Here is a 21561-nt window from a genome sequence, read left to right as displayed (position 1 = left end):
AGGTGTCCCTGGGGCAGATCCACAGATCTGGATCAGATCTACTGATAAGATGCAGTATAGCTCAGAGACCTGAGACCCCAGGGAGGTCCTTGCCCAGGGCTTGGGAGTTGAGCATGAGGGAGCAGGAACCAGTGAAGTTGGCTGCTCTGGCATCTCCCAAAGACCCAGGATTCCTCCCTGTCTCCTGCTGCTTCACCCCGTGCCTGAGTGGGACTTAGTGGGAAACGGGGGGCACCCCAGACAGCATTCTTAAGTGTCTCATGGCAGAAGCTGGTGCTGGGATAGGGGGTCACGGGCGCCCTCCATGTAGGGCAGAGCTTTGGACTGCAGCCAGGAGTGATCACCCTGAGGGACTCCTCCCTTCCTGTCCTCTCCCTCCAGTCTGTCGTCTACTGCCATGGAGGGCGCGTAGGCTTCTTCCAGGGAGATATCCGTCTCCTCTCAGATGACATGAAGGCTCTGTGCCCCACCATCTTCCCTGTGGTCCCTCGATTACTGAACCGGATGTATGACAAGGTAAGCCCCAGAGGGGGTCTCTAGCCAGGCTGATATGCTGTGTGTCTGCTTGACTGTACAGGGTCTGAAGCCCCAGGCAGGCTTTCCATGCCTCCTCCCCCAGGTCCTGGAAGTTAACCTCCTTTCTTGTATTCCTTCACTGTCCCCTTCCTTATCCTGTTTTCTTCCCATTCTCCAAAACCCTGTTTGGACAGATTTTTCTTAAGGAATTTCCATCCCTACAATGTGGCCAGACATTGGTAATGTTCACTTTAGCTGGGTGTCACATCCACTGATGTCCTGCAGGGGCAAAATGGAGCTTCTCTTTTGGTTAGTCTGGGCCTTCTTTCTGGGGGGATCTGTCTAGAGGTAGTACACGGGGCCAACAGCTCCTTCCAACTTCTGTTCCTCAGATCTTTAGCCAAGCAGACACACCATTAAAGCGCTGGCTCCTGGAGTTTGCAGCAAAGCGTAAACAGGCTGAGGTCCGAAAGGGAATCATCAGGAATGATAGCATCTGGGACGAACTCTTCTTTAATAAGATTCAGGTAAGAAAACAAACAGTGTTATTATGGAGTGACACCAAAGTGGCCTTATAGAAAAATTGGAGAAACCCATTCCCGTGGGCTTATAAAATGATAATTCATTTGCTCATGAAGTCAAAGCTTAAACTAACATTGAAATATTAAAGGACTCATTTTTGTTATTTGGATGTGTGTGATATTTGCCAAAAGGCAACCAGCAAGAAGGACTCCTGGAAAATAGATCTGTTGGTCTTCCCAGGCATTGGGGCAACTTTGCCCTTTTATGGTCAGGTCCATCAGGAGCTTCTGTGGCCCGAAGTTTCTCTTGCCTTTCCCAGTAGCCTTGGCCATGCTGGCTTCCCAGCAACACTAGGTTCTAGCAAGGTGACCAAGAATCTTCCTTTCCCTTCCTGTTAGCTACATCTTCAACCCCTACCAGTGCAGACTGATCATGAATTACTCACTTCTGTATCCTCATTTAAGTTGTCAAGCTCTGCATTACCCAAAGAATCTATAGCTAATTCATAGCATTACTCGTTTTTTCTTACTACCCTATTTTTAGCTCTAAGAAAATTAATATTTAAACTCTCTTGGCTCAACTTACAGAAACAATTCTTTGTCCTATGCAGTGCATAGTCAATAGAGCAGAAAACAGTATTGATTTATAAATGAAAAAAGGCTATGCCATTAAGATGGAAGTGGGAAGAAATTGTTCTAAGTAATTGTTTTGGCTGCTGGCAGATGATGGGAGAATGAGAGGAAAGCTGTTCATTTCAAGGAAGGGAGAACCAAAATTACAGAACATACAGAACACTGCCCAGAAGAGTGGCACTTACCTCCAAAGGCAAAGAGAAGTTGGCCATTTTGTGGGTCCAGTTGCAAAGCTGATTGGGTTGATTAATTTGTAAGGAGAAGGGACTGAATCTTCAGCTCACATGTTATAAAGCCTCAGGCCTTCTCTTTTAAACCTGACCTAGGGTCAGGTCGGATCCAACTGTTGAATGTTGACCTTGAAAGAGGCCCAGATGGGTTAGATGCCACCTTCAGCAGCCCAGACTGGCAGGTTCTTTTCTCTTCCCACAGGCTAATCTTGGCGGGTGTGTGCGGATGATTGTTACTGGAGCAGCTCCGGCTTCACCAGCAGTCCTGGGATTCCTCCGGGCAGCTCTGGGATGCCAGGTATTGCCTTTATGTGACTTTCCCTAGGGGCAATGGGATGTGTGTTAAGGCAGAGCAGGGAGCCCACTACACCCTCTACTGTATAGAGGAAGATCCTGGGGGCAAAATTTTAGGGGGACAAAAGCTCCCTCCTCTGAGGATGAAAAAAGGCTCAGTGAAAGCCAGGATGATCTTGTGATATCCTACAAAGTCCAATTGTATCTACTCTAGGAAAAGGGGTCAGATAAACTACATGTGGATCATAATTGTGCTGGAGAACCCATACCACACCTGCAATAGCATCTCTGAGTTCTCCATCCTGCAAAATATCTCCCAACCCAGAAAAAGAGCACTAGAGAGGGGGATCAAAGTTCACTGATGTTTTTTTATTTGGTTCAGTAGGTTTTGTCATCTCTAAAATATTCATTTTTTCATTTATCTGTTCAACTAATATTTTCTTAACGTTTATTTATTTTGAGAGATTGAGAGAGCATGTGTGCGTGCACATGCTCTGGAGGGGAATATCTAACAGAGTTCTAGTAAAACTTACAGTAGGTTTTAAAATATTTGTCTTTGAGGTGCATAGGTGGCTCAGTCAGTTAAGTGTCCAGCTCTTGATTTCAGCTCAGGTCATGATTTCTTACTGGTTGATGACTTTGAGACCCACATCTGGCTCTGCACTGACAGTGTGGAGCCTGCTTGGGATTCTCTCTCCCCTCCTTGCTCTGCCCCTCCCCTCCTCACTTTGTATCTCTCTCTCTGTCTTCTTCCAGACATATGCTGACAACTGAATTATGTTACACATAAAATAGAAAATAATAAACCCATGGGCTCCTGGGTGGCTCAGTCGGTTAAGTGTCTGACTTCAGCTCAGGTCATGGTCTCATGGTTGTGGGTTCAAGCCCTGCATCAGGCTATGCACTGACGGTGCAGAGCCTGCTTGGGATTCTCTCTCTCTTTTCCTCTCTCTGCCCCTCCCTTGCTGGTGCTCTCTGTCTCTCTCAAAATAACTAAATGAACTTTAAAAAAATTTGCCTTTAATACATATCATCCAAATGAAAAATAGAGTCAGTAGTTGAAAATAGGTCAGAAATCTTTAACCCAAACCACATAACCTTATCTACTAAGTGTCTGTGGTACAAATCACCCTTCTTCCAAACCAAGTGGTCACACCTGTTGTTTGTGTTCCGTTTCACCTGGAGAAACCTACCTCCAAAGCACCTCCCTCCCTCTGTCACCAGCATGGAGCAGCTAGATGCTCAGTGGGAAGTTAGCTGGCTGAAAAGGGAAGGCCATCAGCTGTAGGAGCATGTATACTTACAGTGTGGTTTTGTTTTCCATTTGAAGGTTTATGAAGGCTATGGCCAAACTGAGTGCACGGCTGGATGTACCTTCACCACGCCTGGGGACTGGACCTCAGGTAGGATGGCCTGTAGGTATGGGAGGGACTCATGGGGCACTGCTGAGTTAAAAACAGCAAGATCACGGGGCGCCTGGGTGGCACAGTCGGTTAAGGTCTGACTTCAGCCAGGTTACGATCTCGCGGTCCATGAGTTCGAGCCCCGCGTCAGGCTCTGGGCTGATGGCTCAGAGCCTGGAGCCTGTTTTCGATTCTGTGTCTCCCTCTCTCTCTGCCCCTCCCCCGTTCATGCTCTGTCTCTCTCTGTCCCAAAAATAAACGTTGAAAAAAAAACAGCAAGATCTCAAAAAGTGACAGAAAAAGAAGAAACAAACTGATGGTGATTATGTCTGGGTTGTGGCATTATGGATGTCGTTCTTTTTGTAACATGTTTTAGTATTCTCCAAGTATGTTTTGTATTTTCCTATTTCTTTTATAGAGAACTAGAAGTCATTTTAAAAAAGTAGTACATGACAGAATACGGTTCCAGGTAGAAAAATGCTTTCAATATCAGTCAGTATCAGTATATTGGATTTTGCAGGTTCTAAATACCACACAGCCTTGGTTGTGGTTGTTTTATAACAATTTTTTAATGTTTATTTATTATTTTTGAGAGCAAGAGAGACAGAGTGTGAGCAGGGGAGGGGCCGAGAGTGAGAGAGGGGGAGAGAGAGAGAGAGAGAGAGAGAGAGAGTGAGAGAGAGAGAGAGAGAGAGAATCTGAAACAGGCTCCAGGCTCTGAGCTGTCAGCACAGAACCTGACGTGGGGCTCATACTCACAGACTGCGAAATCATTACCTGAGCTAAAGTTGGATGCTCAACCAACTGAGCCACCCAGGCGCCCCTGGTTGTGGTTGTTTTAGAATGAAGTAAGTAGGCTATGAATTGGATATTATTTACAAAAGAAAGGCAAGTTCATAGTGAATAGAGCACTATTTCTTTTTTTTTTAATGCTTATTTTACTTTTGAGAGAGAGAGAGAAAGAGACAGAGACAGAGTGTGAGCGGGCAAGGGGCAGAGAGAGGGAGACACAGAATCTAAAGCAGGCTGCAGGCTCTTGAGCTGTCAGCATAGAGCCAAACGCGAGGCTCAAACTCATGAACTGTGAGATCATGACCTGAGCTGAAGTTGGATGCTTTACCTACTGAGCCATCCAGGTGCCCCAAGAGCACTATTTCTTAAAGGGCCATTTCTGAGGCTCTTTGGGAACTGGGGTGTCCTATGATGTTAATGTCTGGAAGAAAACAGCAACTTCAGGAAGGAGCAGCCCCTTTCCACGCCCTCATTCTGAAGAGATTCACTTTTCAAGGCAAGGAGGAAGCAGTAGGTAGCCCATGTATTGCCCATCACCAAATTTAAACCAAACACTGGAAGAATCTGAAAAGCACAGAACAAAAGAATCCTTGAGGATACCAACTTTCTCTGGGAGCCTGGAGCCACTCTTCATCCTTAAGTTTGCCCAACTACAAACCAGAAAACTTAGGGTGATGCACATGGAAAAGAAATATGCACAATAATGTAATGCTATTTTCAGAACACCTTGAGGCAGTCAGCAGAAACATGATAGGTGGATTCCAAATTGAAATCATATCTGGCCACATCACGGACAGAAGCATTTTTGTCCACGTTTTATCTCTTCACACTCTAGTTGAATAAAGCCTGTCTTACGTATAAATTCTTTGATCTCTCTATTGCTGGAAAATTTACTGTAAGTACTGTTTTCTGAGATCCTGGAACAGTAGCTCTTTTCTTATTGTTGCCATCATATTTCCTGATCACTCACACATCCCCTTCTTTCTGAACACTCTCTTCCCTCTTAATGTCATCTTATACATTTTCCTATGTAAGATTTTTGAGGTTTTTGCCTTTTTAAATCATATTTACTGCAAAAAGTTGCAAAGCTATTGAGTATGAGAGGATAGATATCTTTGCACAGTATTGTAAAAGTTGGCAGCCTGTCATTTAAAAGAGAAACCAGAGTGTCAGCCTCATTTTTCATCTACGTGGCTCACTTTTCTTTCAGGACCTTGGCCAGCACCTGCTTAAAAATCCTCTATCTTGCCAGTGACTTGTGTTAACAACCACAGTTACTAGAAAATGACTTAGATGTAATTTTGTGGTTGGAGTATATATGACCAACAACATTTGAAGTCGTATCTTTCAGGGATGAGTTACCTCATCCTTGTCTCCCATTCCTTTGTTACTCAAAGTTTTATGTGTGGACCAGAAGGATCAGTATCGCCTTGGTGTCATAAGGGACATAGATACTTAGGCCTCATCAGAGTCTGTATTTTAACAAGATTTCTAGACGATTACTATGCACATTAATCAATAGTCTGGTGACTGGAGGAAAAGTGATGATGACTATATATTATCCGAAAACCAAGGGTCTCACAATGGGAAAAAATGTTGAATATGGGCACTATTGTAAAAGGTCCTGATAGTGTGGTTGGTGTGGGTATGAACCCCCTACAGACCCTATTCAGGTTGGTGCTGGGCCAGGTGTGCCTGTCTAGCTTTTTAAGACTCAGATGTAAAACAGACCTAACAGAGATTGGCCTGTTCTTTCTCCAGACCTTTTTTTTTTTTTTTTTTTTTTTATCATCAGTGCTTGCCTGTGACAAATGCTCATCTAAAGGTATATTGCTTTTCTGGATTGTGTGGGTGGCTCAGTCGGTTAAGCATCCAACTTCAGCTCAGGTCATGATCTCGCAATTCACGAGTTGGAGCCCCACGTCAGGCTCTGTACTGATAGCTCGGAGCCTGGAGCCTGCTTCGGATTCTGTGTTTCCCTCTATCTCTCTGCCCCTCCCCCACTCGTAGTCTGTGTCCCCCTCTCTCTCTTAAAAATAAATAAAACATGTAAAATTAAATAAATAAAGATATATTGCTTTCCTTCCATAATTCCCCACTTTGACCACTGGAGGGGTTCTACATGGCATGGAGCATCTTCAGTGCTGAAATGGATCTGAACACTGACAAATGCCATATTGCTTTGGTGTTGTAGGGCATGTAGGGGCACCTCTGCCCTGCAATCATATCAAGCTCGTCGATGTCGAGGAACTGAACTATTGGACCTACAAAGGAGAGGGAGAGGTAAACTTAGGAATTTAGCTGTGCATGTCTGTGGATGCCACATAGAGTGAGTGAAAGGGAATTATTTTTCTTTCACCTTACATGTAAAGTCACTTTAACTTACTGATTTATTTGACTCTGTTTAATTCAGCATTTCCTCTCCTATTAATGAAGCAACCAACCCCCAAGGTTGGGACTGGGCTGGTCTAAATCAAGACTTGAAATTCCCAAACTTTTTTTTTTAATTCATTTTTTTTTTTCCTAACTGACTTGGCCTGTTACTATGTTTCTGTCCCAGCAGAAACAGTACCACTTGCAGCTAGGCCAGAAGGGGTAGGTAGTGCTGGCCTGTCCTTGTTTACCGTATGGGAGTAGATGAGAAAGCTGACTGCCTAGTCATGAAGAAGAGGGCTCAAGCATGTCTGGGGAATTAGCCAGTTATCAATCCCTGAGGAGACCCCATCCAGTGTCACAAAGCAGCATATGCTAAAGGGAGGGAGGGAAGGAGGCCTGGGATGGCCAGGACAGGGAGAAGAGATGGCAAGGACAGAAGATGGTGTTTAAGAGAAGCGGGAGACAGGTGACAATCTGCTGGTAGCTGCTCCTGTCCTCTCTCTCTGCCACTGCATTCTCCGCAGTGCATTTCCTGAGGAATAGGATACCTTATTCTATGTGTGTCTCACACCAGCCTCCCTTCAGGACCCCTCATGCTGTGGGCTGACAGAAACCTGGTGTTTGTCCCCACAGATATGTGTGAGAGGACCAAATGTGTTCAAAGGTTACTTGAAAGATCCAGACAGGACAAAAGAGGCCCTGGACAGTGACGGCTGGCTTCATACTGGAGACATTGGGAAATGGCTGCCGGTGCGTATGTTTGCAACCATGGCTCCTCATACATGCTGGTGGTGCGAGGGTGTGTAATCTGGTTCACTTCAGAGGCAAAAGTCTTCTCCTTACCTGCCCTGACAATTAGCCATTCAGGAACTGAATTAGCCATTCGGGGATTGGGAGGTTCTTCCTTACCTTGCCCCCAAAAGCTTTCTTGTCCATCCTCCTGATAAAGGGGATAGAGATCTTTATGGGAGGGTAGAGCTGGAGTTTAAGATCCACTCCCTACCTTATCTCTTTCTCTGATACAGATCAGACAGTGCTGTGGAATCCAGTGGGTGGAGTGCAAGACACAGGGAGTTCATAGCCCTGGGAGGTCTGAGAAAGGCAGGGCCCAGGAGCCCACAGATGCTGGCCCCTAGCCAAGAGCAGTGAGAAAAGCTTGGAACTGGGTGGGAGGGTATCTGAGTTCCTTTGGCTCCGTCAGCAGTTGCTCTGAGGCCTTTTCCCGAAGTCTCATCCCTCTCTGGGGCCACAGACTTTTTTGTGGAGTAAAAGAGTAAGGCTACATGACATTCTTTGGCTGTGACGCAGCCAGACCCAGTTGTTGGGCCTCATTCTGGCATTTGTAAAGTGGGGATAATGACACTGCTTACCTCTACGGTTGTTGTGAGGAACAAATGAGTTACACCTGCAGAGCAGTTAATACAATGCCTGGTGCACGGGACGTATTTAGATAAAAACTGTGACCAGGAAAAGTCTCTGTCACTGGAACCAAGAGCCTCTCCCCTGATGCAGCCCACCCCACAAATCTCCCCTGTGTCTTTGGGAAGTTGCTAAGGTTTAGGGTGACCATTCAGAAACGAGTTTGTTGGGCACATGAATGATGCTGAGCCCTGCAGTGGTCCTCTGGGCTGGTGAGCCGATTTGCCCCTGCTTGAATTGAGAAACCCTCATTCCTGTAGCAGACATGGAAGTATACCGTATATGTACCCTGGGCCAGGGACTCTGCTCAGAGGAAAGACGCATCTTTAGACAGTTCACAGGCCAATATGATGGGCATAAGCTGAGGGCCATGCTCACCTGGGGAGAGGCAGAGGAGGACAAGCACCTGCTGGAGTCTTCGGATGTGAGTCATGTTCTGAGGAGAGAGGAGAGAGTGAGGGCGGTCAGAGCAGAAGTAAGAGCGCATGCTGAGTAGAGAGACACTGGAGGTGTGAGGTAGGTGATTCTAACTGAGGCCCCCCAGGTGTGGAGGAGGGGGCCCAGAGAGGCAGCAGGGTCCTGCAGGCCAGCTAAGGGGCGATTGACCCATCAGCTCAGGAAGCTTGGGCTCAGGGCCCCTCACTTACAAAGGTAACTTCCAAGCCTCTGCCCTTCGTTTCATCTTATTTTTCTGAAAGAAGGAGGACCCTCAAGTATGGAAACTGCTTGAAGCTCCACAGAACCTTGGATCTGCTCCTGACTCCCTATAATTTGGATGCAAGCACCCACCTTGCAGGGTGTTATAAGAAGCAAGTAAACTAATTCATGTGGAGACGTAGTGTTGTGATTCCACTAAGAGCCTAAGACAGCAGGCAGGCGGTCTGGAGGAGTCCATTTTTTAAAAATTATTATTGTTTTGAAATAGTATTAGATAGATTAAAGAAAAGAGGTAAACTTCTGATGCAGAAAGACTTAATTCAAATCCTGGTTTCCCTACTTTCAAGCTGTGTGACTTTGGAGGAATTAACTAACCTCTCTCATCCTCACTTTCATCATCTGTAAAATGGAGGTGATGACAACCAGCTGAGGGGATGCCAGGAGGGCCAAAGAAACCAGTGTAGGGAAAGTGCCCAAGGTCCAGCCTGGGTTTTGAACGACACAGAATCGGTTGGTTTTTTCTTTTCTGGAGAGATTGCTCTGCTTTGGCTAATCAAACAGAGGGGAGGGACAGAGTGTATGCAGAAGCCCGGCCAGGAAGTGGTTTTGATGGGAGAAGGAGGGGGTGTGAGAGGGATTTATGATTGAGGACAATGAGCCTGACGGTTAGAAGTCCCAGGAGAGGCAAATAGCAAGGCCATCTCCCAAGTTTGGGGCATGGGGGCCGGGACAGGCATGAGGAAGACAGAGATGGGCTTCCTTAGTGGCCTGTTTGTAATGTGCAGGGCAAATGGTCTGGTTTCTGAAGCGTTCTGAGTGTTAGGTTCTGGGCCTGCAATTCAGTGAAGAAGTTTGGCTGGATGGTTAGGCAGAAGTGGGAATGGCCAATGAATGAAGAAATAAATGGGGGTTATTTCAAGTAACATTGTCAGTGGAGGTAAGGAGGGTTGAGCCAAGGAAAGAGACCTACCTCTTCACCTGAGAAACTCAAAGAGGTTGAATAGAGTCAGTGAGGTGGGGGGAAGAGGGGTTCTAGAAGCCAGGGTCACAAGCACTCACTGACCAAGGGGTGGCCTGCCTGCTGCAGAGGCCCTGGAATGGTGAGGACTCCTGATGCATCTTGTCTGTCAGGTAGGAGCCTCTACCAGGCTGTGCTGTATGCTGGGCAAGGGAGAGGCCACTCTTTGGGAGTAGAGGCAGTAACTGGGCACAGAAGCCTAGGCTTTGTTTGAAGGAGTGAATCTGAAGATGGTGGTGAGAAAAGGGACAGTTGGAGCAAGGGCCTGGGTGAGAGGGGAGCCAGGATACAGGTAGATGGGCCTCCTGAGGATGGGGACACCTGTTGTTGGGCATGAGGGTGGCAGGCATGGGAACAGAGAGTTGGGGGAGGGAGGTAAGTGCTGAGGGTGGGCACTCAGGGTCCAGCAGATCTTGAAAAGCATCAACCTGTGGTGCAGGGTGGCCCTCTCCAGTCACACAGGGGACATGTAAGAGCAGAGACCTCAGATGAAGGAGCAGATCCAGGTGGGGTTTGCAGGGTGGGATGGCACAGGGGTGAGGGCCTATGGCACCATTGAGTCAGGGGTTTAGGCTCAAGAATGCTATCTTTTCACGAAGCTGTTTGTCCAACTCCACAGGCAGGAACTCTTAAAATTATTGATCGGAAAAAGCACATATTTAAACTTGCTCAGGGCGAATATATTGCACCCGAGAAGATTGAGAACATCTACATACGGAGTGAGCCTGTGGCACAAATCTTTGTTCACGGGAACAGCTTAAAGGTGAGTCTCCTGTGCTTCAGCCCTTCCGTGTGTACTGGGCCTGCTGGAAAATCTAGAGTTATTTGGGAATAATTTCATAAATCTTTGGTACTTGATTACAGTGGTAAACATTAATTTCCAGTCAGACACTGATATTCTCCTACGTATTAGATCATGAGAGAAAATTCTTTTTTAAAAAAAAAATAAATGTTTATTCATTTTTGAGAGAGAGAACATGAGCTGGAGAGAGGCAGAGAAATGTGAGATCATGACCTGAACTGAAGTTGTATGCTGAACTGACTGAGCCACACAGGTGCCCCATAATTGCTTTTTTAAGATGTTTATTTATTTATTTTGAGAGTGAGAGATCAGGGGAAGGGCAAAGAGGGAAAGAGAAACCCAAGCAGGCTTTTCGCTGTCAGTGCAGAGCCCAACATGGGGCTCCATCCCATGAACCACAAGATCATGACCTGAGCTGAAATCAACAGTTGGTTGATTAACCAACTGAGACACCCAAGTGCCCTGAGAGAAAATTGCTTTTAAAGGAGAAATCTTACTTGCTTATAGTTTGATAAATTGCAATTAGGTAAATAAGTTGCTTGAAATAGTAGTAGTGAACATTCCCATTACTTTTAACTTAGGCTCCACCTACTTCCAAGAGGGATTTTGAGGTAAGATACCAAAGCAGGATTCAGGGTTTCTGCTGTTTAGATTTTGAAATATGCAAATGAACTTTACAGACAAATGGGTACAGTATTGCAAATAATGGTAATGATGATAACATAGCTTAATATATTGGTTCAGTATATTAAACTATTATGTTAACATAGTTTTGGATTAAATTATTTGCAGAAGATTTATATTTATTTTCCTTTCAGCATCATTTACACTTGAAGTCAGCAAGATCACTGTGAACATATTCTGTGCTATCATTGCATTTATATAAACAACTATTATTAAATTATTTTTTAAGACAATGCCCTTAAAAATTAAAATGGAATTCTTCATGACTGGGGACCATATCAATAAAACATTTTCAAACTGGTGAGAAACCCTGAGAAATACATGTGTTTTGGTTCATAGAAATTTTTGAATGGCATCCTAAAGGTGTTCTCATTTAAGATGAGCATGAAATGATCTCACGGTTCGTGAATTCAAGCTTTGCATTAGTCTCTGTGCTGACAGCATGGAGCCCCCTTGAGATTCTCTCTCTCCTCTCTCTCTGCCCCTCCACTGTTCTCTCTCTCTCTTTCTCTCTCCCTCTCAAAAAAAAGAAAAAAGATTGGCATGAGAATCAGATACATGTAGGTCTAACTTTACTGATTCTTAATCACATTAAGCTTATCCTTTATTAACTTTTTAAAAAAACTTAAGTGGGGCACCTGGGTGGCTCAGTCGGTTGGGCATCAGACTTCAATTCAGGTCATGAAGTCACAGTTAGTGAGTTCAAGACCCACATCAGGCTCTCTGGTGTCAGCTCACAGCCAGCTTTGACTCCTCTCTCTCCCCTGTCTCTCTCTGTCCCTCTCCCTCCCGGTCCCCCCAGCTCTCTCTCTCTCTAAATAAACATTAAAAAGAAAAAATTTTTAAAAAGGAAATATATCAGAAAATAGTCAAGATGTGTGTTGTTTTGATGGAAATATATCATAACATAAGGATGTACTTATTTTTAGAAAAGGGTGGAATTTGAGAATACCAAGAGATTATTTTTAATGCTGGACCACAAATAACCACTTTGAAAGCATTTGTAATGACTGTGTTTTCCTTTGGTTGGGATTGCAGGCCTATTTGGTGGGCATTGTTGTGCCTGACCCTGAAGTCATGCCCTCTTGGGCTCAGAAGAGAGGAATTGAAGGGTCATATGCAGAGCTCTGTGCAAATAAGGTCTGTACCTTGGCTGCTGGACCTCTTATGTTACTGTATAACGGGAGGACAGAAACACAGGAAAGCAGTGGATTTTGAACATGTAGGGAAATTTCTGACTTGACTTTATAAATGGTAGAAATCCTAAACTAGAGGTTCATCTTTTCATTATTGTTGTTGAAAAAAATGCAGATTTCTTCTTAGAGAGTTGGATAAGCTGTTGAATTTTAGAGCTGGGAGACATCCCAGGAGGCTTGTCCCACCCTGCCATTTTGCAGCTTGCAGGAGAGTCCAGAGAGAGAGGGGGTTTACCAGAGGCCACACAGTTGTTGATAGAGCTGCTTAGCAGCAGTATCCAGTGTGACTGTAGGCCTTCTAACTCATTGGCCTTACTCTCTCCAAATGTGAGGTGGCTTTTGTGTGCACTGGGCTTAGTCAGTCATGGAATTGAAAAAGTAACTCAGTTCTTCCTGCTTAGAGCTTTACCACTCACACCTTCCCGAAGCCTCTTGGGCACATGTAGGGTCCTAGAGAAGAGATCCCTGTGCTCTGAGATCTCTGTGCTCTGGCTCAGCATCATCTCCTCCAGGCTCATGGCCCATTTTTCAGCAGCATCCATTGATCCTAGTGCTCCCACTGGGTCCTGGGCTCTTCTGGCAGTGACAGGATCCCTGGGACTCAGTAGGCTGAACAAAGAGCCACCTTAAAAAATGGATGGTCCCCTAGTCTGTTCATGGCCACTCCTCTGGCTGTGCCTGGCACTTACTTGCCTGATGAGAGGTGGTGGCTGTGTGTGGCCTGGAGCATCAGCCCCAGTGAGGGGGGTGGGGATTGGGGTGGGTGTTGGCACAACCATCAGCTGCATTTTGCTCAAAACTCGTTGTTTCCTGTACCTCCATTTTGAAATGTGTTTTTGCCTTGTAATTTTTCCTATACGGTTCAATTCAGGAGCTGAAAAAAGCCATTTTGGAAGATATGGTGAGGTTAGGAAAAGAGAGTGGACTCCATTCGTTCGAACAGGTAACTATTACCTTCCCCATACCTTGTTATAGCCCTTTGTGCAGTGACAAAGATTAAACCAGCCCATGGTGACCCTGACCTAGATTCTCCACCCTCCATGCTGCAGCCCGTGGGCAGGCTATGTACCGACAGACCCCTGAAGGCCTGTTCCACGCCAACTCTGTGGCAGCCTCTATCCTGAGCTAAAATAGGTCATATGAGACTGCACTTGCTGTCCTCCTGATCACAGGCATTGGTAAAGCTGAAATATTACCCTCACTGTCACTAGCCGAGTATGTGCACACATGGTTGGCCTGTCTCCACGCTGCCTGCAATACTTAAGACCCGAGTTCTTATTTTTATTTTTATGGAGACTGTCTTCTTGCCTGTGGCAGGCAAACTTAGTTGTTAGGACATTGGAAAGATCATGTTTCTTGGGCCCATGATCTGTCAGCCCAGCGTGTCTACCACAAAGGGGAGGAAACATAGAATATGCTGGGAGATGAGACAACAAGCAATACTCTAAGACTCTGTCTTTGCAGGTTTGGGGTTCTTACTGTAACTGAGTTCCTAAACAATGCAAGCTTGGTCCTACTCACCTACACCATTTATACATCCTCTCTAGTCAAAAAATCTAAAGAGAAAAATTTGTCAAGTAGAGAAATATTAATATTCTGAATTTTAAAAAAATTCCCAGGATGTCTTTAACATAATAATTTTTAATAAAATTATATTTCTCCAATAGGGTTCCCAAATACAGTGTTAGGGATCTGGACGGGTTGTGAGAATTTGGAGTTTTGTATGTTCATTTTAATGAAAACCTGAAAACATTTTTAAGTCAGTTTCCAATATAAAACTCTAATGGCAAGTATTTGCAATCAAAAACCATTTCTGCAGAATCAGACTTTAATTTCTTAAGTTTCAAACTGATGAAATCTCAGCGTAGTTTCAGAATTGTTTTCTTTTGAAATGGATCTTTATATAAATCAAGTTTGAGAAACACCCATTACCCTCATCTGTCAGTATGTAAGGTATAAAAGGTTTGTATGAATAAATCTTCATTAAAAAAAATTATAAAATCGGAGGCACTCAGGCAAGATATTTCTGGCATAATTATTTCAATTTCTAAATTTGCTAGGATGGACTTCCGTTTCCTTCCATTAAGGGGAGCTGTGTGACTGGATCATATGATGATGTAGAGCAGGGGCCACATATGGGTGGTCCACAACCCATTTGTTCTGGGCCTACGTGTCGGTCTGAATGGGGAGCTATAAGGGCCCTGGGGATGCACTGCCTAAGGGGATTAGTTCTGGCCACTACCTTTGTGATTTCCGAGGCCAGCACGCCCCCTGCTGGGCTTGGGATGCATGACCTGCCCCAGGACTTGAGAGTCTTAACAGTTAGATTCTTATTCATGGATTGTCAACTTTTAAGATTATGCTGAAAGGGGACCTTTGGTTAGGTTTCAGATGTTAACCATTGCTCAGATTAGAGCTTTATTGAGAGGAGATGTGTTCTTGTCTTCCCATATTCCTTAAGCAGTTTCTGCTCTAATAATCTGCCCTCACCATGGTAACTTCAAATACAGGGAAGTCATGTGGGTATCCCAAAGGCCTGAGTTTTATTGCCAACAGTGTCACCTCTTCATTTTCTCTGTCCTCCTTCTCCTCTTTGTCTGTGTGCATCTTCCCCTCCACAACCAGTGTGTAACCTCAGCTGACCACAGGAGAGCAAAAACCAGGCCTTCATGCCTGAGGAGGATGTGTGCTCCCAGTTGTGTTCCAAAGATCAGTATAAATTCTTTCAGTTAATCTACGATTCATGGTCAGCTTGTCCTTTTCCTTTTTCCTCAAAAATGAGTGATCAGTTAAGGCTTAACACTAATTTTTTTGAAAACCACACAAATAGACAACCAAGCCTAAGGCTTAAATCATTCACCAAAAGCTTTAGGAGTTCAGGCTTACTGGGCAGGGTTGATCTGAATTAACATTTGAATTAGATTAAAAATTAATGTAATTTAATTTTCAAAAACAATTCCTAGAATGAGACCAATTATTATTAATTTAAGGAGATCTTTGGAAGATATATTTTAATGAGTAGATAGGAAGCATTTAAAATAACTCTATCAGTAATTAAAAATGTAGGTGCCTGGGAAGTTTCTGAGCACATCTAACAATGATATAACCATTTTATTAACACTTATATGCCTTATGAGTTTGTATAGATGATGCAAAGTGAACTTTGACACTTGATAGATAGATTTTCCAAATTCTGGTGTTTTCACTGTCATTCAAAATATGTTATTGTATTTCCTGTCACTGAAATGAATACTTACCTAACCAATTTGACTTTAAATCAGGAAAAAAAATTGAATTGAGCATTTCCCTAATTAATTTTTTTTACTTTATCTCTTCTGTCCTAAATTATTCACTCTGTGTTTATTATCTCCAAGCAATATTATGTGTTTCATTCACTAATACCATTTAAAAGCTTAAATACCATGTTTCTTCAAAATTATGGGAAGTTTTGTGCTTTAATGAGTTGGCACAAATTGACGCTTTTGAAGTATTTTATTCCAGTACAATATTTAAATGTTACAATATTTCTAAATTTTAAAAAACCCTGTAGAATCACTTTTCAGTGACAAGAGTGTAGTTTCAGAAAGGAAGCTAACATTAAGCATCTCCTTCCTTCCTTAAGAAAAATTTTGCTTATTACAAATTGGAAAATGAGTTTCATGTTGTGTTAGGCATAAAGGGAGAGCAAATCCCTTTACAAATCAACAGTTTGGTTTTATTAGAAAATATGTAATTATTTATAGAAAATGAAAATTTGTTTTATCATTTATCATTAAAAATTTTTTTAATGTTTATTTACATTTGAGAGAGAGAGACAGAGCGACAGAGCCTGAGTGGGGAGGGGCAGAGAGAGAGGGAGACATAGAATCCGAAGCAGGCTCCAAGCCCCAAGCTGTCAGCACAGAGCCCGACGTGGGGCTCGAACCCATGAACCGTGAGATCATGACCTGAGCTGAAGTTGGATACTTAACCGACTGAGCCACCCAGGTGCCCCTTATCATTGGTTTGCTTCTAAAAAAATACTATACATTTGGGACCCACAGTTAAGGTTAGTATTAGTTAAAAAACTGATTTGACCCATTTTTTCCCCACTTAACTGGACTTTTAGTCACTCAGGCAGTCTGTGTCGGTATTTTCATGGAAGAATTAAAATAGACCCAGAGCTGCAGGTCAGACTGGAACAGGAACTGGCAGCCTGGCAGCAAGCCCCTAATCTACTAACTAAGGGAGTTAAAGGTGAGCCAGGTGCCACATCCCTTGGCTTCCTGCAAGGCTGTATTTAGTGATACTCCCTGTCCTCAAACAGAGGGAGTATCACCAAATACTATTTTGTAGGGAGCCACACCGAACTGCAGATGCCCCCATCGGCCTCTAGGTTTGCTGGCAAATCTACCTGTTGATTCAGTCCTTCGTTCCTAAGATAATGTTTTCTTTTATAGTCTATATAGCATCTAAATAGCTTTAGGTAGCTCTCCCTGTGTAATTCGTCTGCCCTGTAGTTGATTGTTTGTAGCTTCTGCTTGTCATTGCTAGATTTTCAAAGGTGCTCACCCCAAGTCCCTGTACTGAACATGCACTCTTGTCCCAATTACACAGTGTTCTCCATGTTGGTTTTAGGAGCTAAGATGAGCTGAAACCCAGGCTCCAGGGACACGGCAGATATCATATCTTGGCATTTGCTTCTCCTTTTACCATTGTATTATTAATTTCATTTACAAAAGAAGGTGAATAGATCATTTGCACTTACCAAAAGTCTTTACATGATGTCATTTCTATCAGAAGAGAACTTCAAAAAAAAAAAAAAAAAGGAAATTAGCATTGTCAGTTTTCAGCTTTTCATCTTATGACAGTGAACATGAGTTACTAAGTTAAATCACAGTATCAAAGATTAAAGTATGGCTTAGATTGTGTTCCTATTTTCTTCAAGTTAATTACTTTTGTTGTCAAATGGTGATTTCCAAACTTCTGTAAGTAGCAGAGCTTAGATGGCATCTTATCTGAAAGTGAAGCTTGCACCAAACATAGATCAGTGGTAGCTCTGATGGGGTTGGGGCTTGAACGAGAGCCTTTCTCCTCCCTGCCCCCCCAACCCAACCACTTCCCTTAATCCCACCTCCACCCACCTCCACCCACCTCTGCCTCTCTCCAGCTACATCCCCCCCCCCGCCACCCCGGCTGCACCTACCTCCACCTCTGCACCACCCCGAGCAGTGACCTCCACAGGAGCCCTACTTCTCAGTGCACTGTGTCTGAAAATGTCTCCTTTGGGACCTGTTTCCAGGGAATTTGGAGTCCTCTGGAATGGTTTCTGTTTAATAAAAACAAATTAGGGGGGAAAGTATATCCAGAGGGTACAAAACATGGCAGACCTGTTTCTTCCCAAATCTTTGCTTCTTTGAATATCAGGAACACTGAGACAGTTTTCCAACAGACATTTTTTACAAGAGCCTTTACTAATCTTGAAGCATGTGACAAGACCCCTTTTTAGCCAACAGCCTCAGATTTCCAGCTATTTATATTGGATATGCAAGTAGAGATCCTTTCAGTATGTGAAGTCAAGTGGAGGCAGCTACCAAAAAAGCTTGCTCTAGTGTTGGCCTAACACCCCCTCCTCACCTTTCCCTACATACACAAATCCCTTCAAATGCTATTCTTTTCATAGCAAAAGTGAATCCTTCATTTGGACAACTGTCTAAAAACAAAGTGAATCTGACTTGTTAATGCTGTGCTCATTTGAAAACTTTCACATTTTTGAATTATAAGCCTGGGTTTAAAAATGCCAGAATTTGTTAGAATGTTTCTTTAAGGATTTTTCCAGACATTGGAAATATAGCCATTTTAGGATTCTTCTTTGTATATTGAGTTTTTGATCTGAATAACCAATGAACATAATGCAGAGATTTCTGAGCAAAGAATTCTTTGCCATCTCAACATGCCCACCTCCCAGGACACAAGACTGTTAACATCAGAAGTTTTGAAAACAGTCATTGACATATTGAACATCTTGCAACTGTTTGCATCCTCTGTTTTTTTTTCAATTTTTTAAATTGTGGTAAAGCACGTATAACATAAAATTTACCATCCTAACCATTTTCAAGTGCACAGTCTAGTGGTATTAGATGTATTTGTAATGTACAATCATCACCACCATCCATCTCCATAACTCTTTTCATTTTATAAAACTGAAACTCTGTATCCATTAAACAGTAACTTTTAGTCCCCCCACCCACTCCAGCCTCTGGCAACCACCATTTTACTTTCTGTCTCTTTGACTACTCTAAGTACTTCATGTAAATGGAATCATAGTATATTTATCTTTTTGTGACTGGCTTGTTTCACTTAGCATAATGTCCTCAAGGTTCATCCATGTTGTAGCATGGGTCAGAATTACCTTCCCATTTAGAGAGAACAATATTCCATTGTATGCATATAATCACATTTCGCTTATCCATTCATCTGTCAGTGGACATTTGGGTTGCTTCCATATTTTAGCTACTGTGAACAATGCTGCTATGAACATGGATGTACAAATAATTCTTTCCAGATCTTGCTTTCAATTCTTTTGGGTATATACCCAGAAGAGGAATTGCTGGGTCATATGATAATTCTATTTTTAATTTTTTGAGGAACTGCCATATTGCTTTTCCACAGTGGCTGCACCATTTAATGTTCCCATCAACAGTGCACAAGGGTTTAGATTTCTTCACATCCTCGCCAACACTTGTGTCATTTGCTGTTTTTTGGATAATAGCTATTCTAATGGGTGGGAAGTGGTTCATAAATTGATTTTTGAAATAAGTCATTTCCTGGTTGTGTCCACTGATCTTATTAGCAGATTTTTTTAGTGTTTATTTTCTATTTTTGAGAGAGAGAGAACAGGGGAAGGGCAGAGAGAGAAGGGGACAGAAGATCTGAAGTGGGCTCTGTGTTGACAGCAGATAGTCCTGTGGGGGGCTTGAACCCACGAACTGTGAGATCATGACTTCAGCCGAAGTTGGACACTTAACTGACTGAGCAACCCAGGCACCTTGATTCTATTAACACTTCTTATATGGACAGTAGCATCTGAAAGAGTGCCCTCTCGTTTTTGTTCTCCTGCCTTTTGTAACCTACTCTCCAGTATCCAAAAACCACGTGGTTTTCCCAGAAGCATTTCAGACTTGAACATGAACATTTGATCTTCCCTCCCCCAAAGCATGTTTCCGTTCCTCCAGTTTCTCTGCTCAAGTAGAAACCTAGAACCATTCTTACTTTTATTATCTCTCTTTCTTTACCACTTACCCACACAAATTCTAAGTCCTGTCCTTTCCAGCCCCCAAATTCATTTCCATCTCCACAGCCAACTGTTATAGCTCAAATCACCATCAGTCTTGCCTCTTGGCTGGTCTTCCAGCTTCCATTTTTACCTCAGTTCAATTTATTCTTAGCAGAGTACTCTTTCCAAAGAGCCATTCTGTTTCTTGTTGCTTAAAAATTGTTTAAAGAATCATGTCCAAACTCCCTACTTTGGTCCTTTATAATTTGGCCCCAGTCTACCTCTCCAGCCCCATTGCTTTCTTCTTCTTCATCTATACCATATGCTTCAGCCTACACTTATAATGCCCTGAAGGTGCTTTGGCACATGTTGCTTCTACCTAGAACACCCTCCTCTCCTCAGGTCATATAGCAACCACTCCTCCTTCTCCTTGCTGTCTTCATCAGCCTGAAGCTGACTTATCATACAGAGTTCAACTCAGGCATCTTTTTTCTTTTTTTCTTTTTTTTTAAGTTTATTTATTTATTTTGAGAGGGGGCATGCAAGGGGTGGGGAGGAGAGGGGAGGGAGAGAGACAGAATCCCAAGTATGCTCCACACTTTCAGCATAGAGCCCAATGTGGGGTGTGAACCCACAAACTGTGAGATCATGACCTGAGCTGAATCCAAGAGCTGGATGCTTAACCGACTGAGTCACCCAGGTGCCCCAGGCATCTCTTTTCAATGAACCCTTCCCGAGCCTGGGTTAGGTGCTATATCAGAAATGAATTCAGCTCTAACAGAAACACATAGTGTCTTAAACACATAGAGTGTTTTTTTTTTTTTTTTTTTTCTCACATAAGATGTCCAAAGGTAGACAGTCCAAGGAAGGTACAGGTCCTCAAAGACCTAGGCTCTACTGTCTTTCCACTCTTCATTCTTAGTATGTTGGCTTATCACAAGGGTGCTGTTATAGCTTTGGACATTGTCCATATTCAAGGAAGGAAAAAAGAACAATGGGTGGAGAAATCTATGTCTGAACCTTATATTAGGAAAGCAAAAACTTTCCTTTATCACTAGCCAGAAATGGATCTCATGGCTATCCCCTAGCTGCAAGGATAGCTGGGAAATCAGAGAACAAGATTGCCCTGGTAGACATAGACATAGTTTTGGTTTCATTAGCATGGAAGAAGTCAGGAGTGGGTATTGGCAAAGCAACTGATTCTGCCTGCAAAAGGTGACCCTCTCTGGGCTTGCCCCTGTGGTAGCAATGTCATACTGCAGCATCTGTCATTGGATTGTAAATCTATGAGGGCAGGGACTGTGTCTTGTTATTCTTTGTATCCCTGTTGCCTGACACATATCTGACACATAGGAGTTGCTTGATAAATACCAAATACATAAAACAATAAATGAATGTGTATGTGTATTTAATACATAGGTTTTGAATTAATATTCTAAATGTCTATGACAGTTGACTATTGAACAACATGAGTTTCAACTGGAGGGGTCCACTTGGATGTGAACTATATATATATATATATATATATATATATATATAGTTCAGTAACTATAAATGTATTTTCGCTTCCTTATGATTTTCTTTGTAACATTTTCTTTAGCTTACTTTATTGTAAAAACACAGTATATAATACGTACAGCATACAAAATATGTGTTAACCAACTGTTTATGTTATAGGTAAGTCTTCTAGTCAATAGTAGGTTATTAGTAGTTAAGTTCTGGGGAGTCAAAAGTTATATATGAAATTTCACTTGTGCAGGCGGTC

The 21561-nt window shown here is 43.1% G+C and overlaps 1 protein-coding gene across 8 annotated transcripts in view; it reads left to right on the top strand.

Annotated features, from left to right (window-relative positions):
- The window catches only part of ACSL6 (acyl-CoA synthetase long chain family member 6), a 65724-nt gene that overhangs the window by 36322 nt on the left and 7841 nt on the right, over nucleotides 1–21561 (top strand). For all 8 annotated transcript variants that reach the window (XM_045058681.1, XM_023254930.2, XM_045058680.1 and 5 more), the window contains 9 exons: nucleotides 382–516; nucleotides 909–1043; nucleotides 2103–2198; nucleotides 3525–3597; nucleotides 6584–6672; nucleotides 7399–7515; nucleotides 10479–10622; nucleotides 12384–12485; nucleotides 13413–13484. In XM_045058681.1, the coding sequence (XP_044914616.1) occupies nucleotides 382–516; nucleotides 909–1043; nucleotides 2103–2198; nucleotides 3525–3597; nucleotides 6584–6672; nucleotides 7399–7515; nucleotides 10479–10622; nucleotides 12384–12485; nucleotides 13413–13484 (963 nt within the window). The remainder of the gene's footprint in view (nucleotides 1–381; nucleotides 517–908; nucleotides 1044–2102; nucleotides 2199–3524; nucleotides 3598–6583; nucleotides 6673–7398; nucleotides 7516–10478; nucleotides 10623–12383; nucleotides 12486–13412; nucleotides 13485–21561) is intronic.

The sequence above is a fragment of the Felis catus genome, chromosome A1 (assembly GCF_018350175.1).
Source record: "Felis catus isolate Fca126 chromosome A1, F.catus_Fca126_mat1.0, whole genome shotgun sequence".
NCBI lineage: Eukaryota > Metazoa > Chordata > Mammalia > Carnivora > Felidae > Felis > Felis catus.
The sequence above is the reverse complement of the archived record's forward strand: the minus strand, read 5'-3'. Positions and strand labels throughout refer to the sequence as shown.